The 1,582-nt window shown below is 53.4% G+C and overlaps 1 protein-coding gene across 1 annotated transcript in view; it reads left to right on the top strand.

Annotated features, from left to right (window-relative positions):
• The window catches only part of RMI2 (RecQ mediated genome instability 2), a 4,212-nt gene that overhangs the window by 196 nt on the left and 2,434 nt on the right, over positions 1–1,582 (top strand). Inside the window, exon 1 of the mRNA XM_029948180.1 lies at positions 1–122. This exon is cut by the window's left edge and continues 196 nt beyond it. Within this exon, the coding sequence (XP_029804040.1) occupies positions 1–122 (122 nt within the window). The remainder of the gene's footprint in view (positions 123–1,582) is intronic.

Consider the following 1,582-nt stretch of genomic DNA (forward strand, 5'->3'; position numbering starts at 1 on the left):
GTGGATGCAGGGCACGGTGGTGGCGGCGGACGGCGGCGAGGCGCGGCTGCGGGACCCCAGCGGGGCCTTCACGGTGCGCGGTCTGGAACGGGTGCCGCGGGGGCGGCCCTGCCTAGTCCCAGGTAACGGCCACACTGGGACGCGGGGCGGGGCCCTGGTGGTGGGCCGCTGGGGGGCGGGGCCTGGTCGTTGCCCCGCCCCGGCCCCCTTCCTTCCAGTCTCCCCTCCCTCCACTCCAGCAGTCAAAGTGATCTGCTGGTAAGCTTCGTTTGCGACCCGCTTAGACGCGTCGGAGTCCTCATTGGAGGGGCCCCCAGCATCAGTGTTTGTATCAAGGCCCTGGCCCACAGGTGCTTTTTCTCCTCCATTAGGTCTTTGGGGTTTTTTTGATAATTTATTTTAGAGAGAGAGAGACAGCGCGAGCAGGGGAGGGTCAGAGAGAGAGGGAGACACAGAATCCGAAGACAGGCTCCAGACTCTGAGCTAGCTGTCAGCACAGAGCTCGAACCCACGAACCGTGAGATCAAGACTTGAGCCGAAGCCAGACGCTTAACCGACCTAGCCACCCAAGCGCCCCTCCTCCACCAGATTTTGGAAAACCCTGTTTATCCCTAAAGTCTAAACTCTTGGAGAGCTCTGGGCGCCGCTCCTTCGTGGAACTGCCTTAGGCTGTTCTCTAACGTTTGCCTGCGATGTCAGTCCAGACGCACCCCGAGGGCTTGTAGGACTCAAGCTATCTGTCCTCTGCGCTAAAAACTTTTATAGGTCTGGGTGAGGCTGAGAATTTGCATTTCTTTTATTATTTTTTGTTTATTTTTTTAATATTCATTAAAGATATTTTTAAATGTTTATTTATTTTTGAGAGAGAGAGTGCACTCAGGGGAGGGGCAGAGAGAGAGGGAGACACAGAATCCGAAGCAGGTTCCAGGCTCTGAGCTGTCAGCACAGAACCCAATGCAGGGCTGGAACTCTGTGAACAGGTCAGGACCTGAGCCGAAGTCGGATGCTTTAAGGGGCTGAGCCACCCAGGCATCCCGAGAATTTGCATTTCTAACCAGCTGCCCGGTGTTGCTGATATGGGTGGCCTTGGGGCCACAGTCTGAGAACCAGGAGGCCAGGATGGGTCTTCGGGGACAACTGTATCTTCATCCTTAGGTCACATTCCACGTGAGCTGCTTGGAGCATTTCACCGTTCTGGATCTGTCCTGCCTTTGTCAGAAAGGGGCCTGTTTGTGGATTCAGTTAAAAAAAAGAAAAAAGCCTACCACAGTGCCTGGTTCATAGTGAGGTTTCGGGAAAAACGTGATCATTGTTACTGTGAAGGTGCTCTTGTTCCCTTCTCCCCTCACCCCTTCGCCCCATCCTTCAGTGTCATCTCTCTGCCCTCACCCCTGTAGCATCACAGGGTCAGCCAACTGCAGGCTGCTGCCATGTTGGATGGCCATGAGCTGAAAATGTGTTTGTTTTTTTGTTTTTGCATTTTGTTTTGCATTTTGCATTTTTTTGTTTTTGTTTTTGAAATCGGAAGATTTCAGGACATGTGAAAAGGATAAGAAATTGAAGTGCGTGGAGGCAGGAGCTA

Source organism: Suricata suricatta, chromosome 8, assembly GCF_006229205.1.
Source record: "Suricata suricatta isolate VVHF042 chromosome 8, meerkat_22Aug2017_6uvM2_HiC, whole genome shotgun sequence".
NCBI lineage: Eukaryota > Metazoa > Chordata > Mammalia > Carnivora > Herpestidae > Suricata > Suricata suricatta.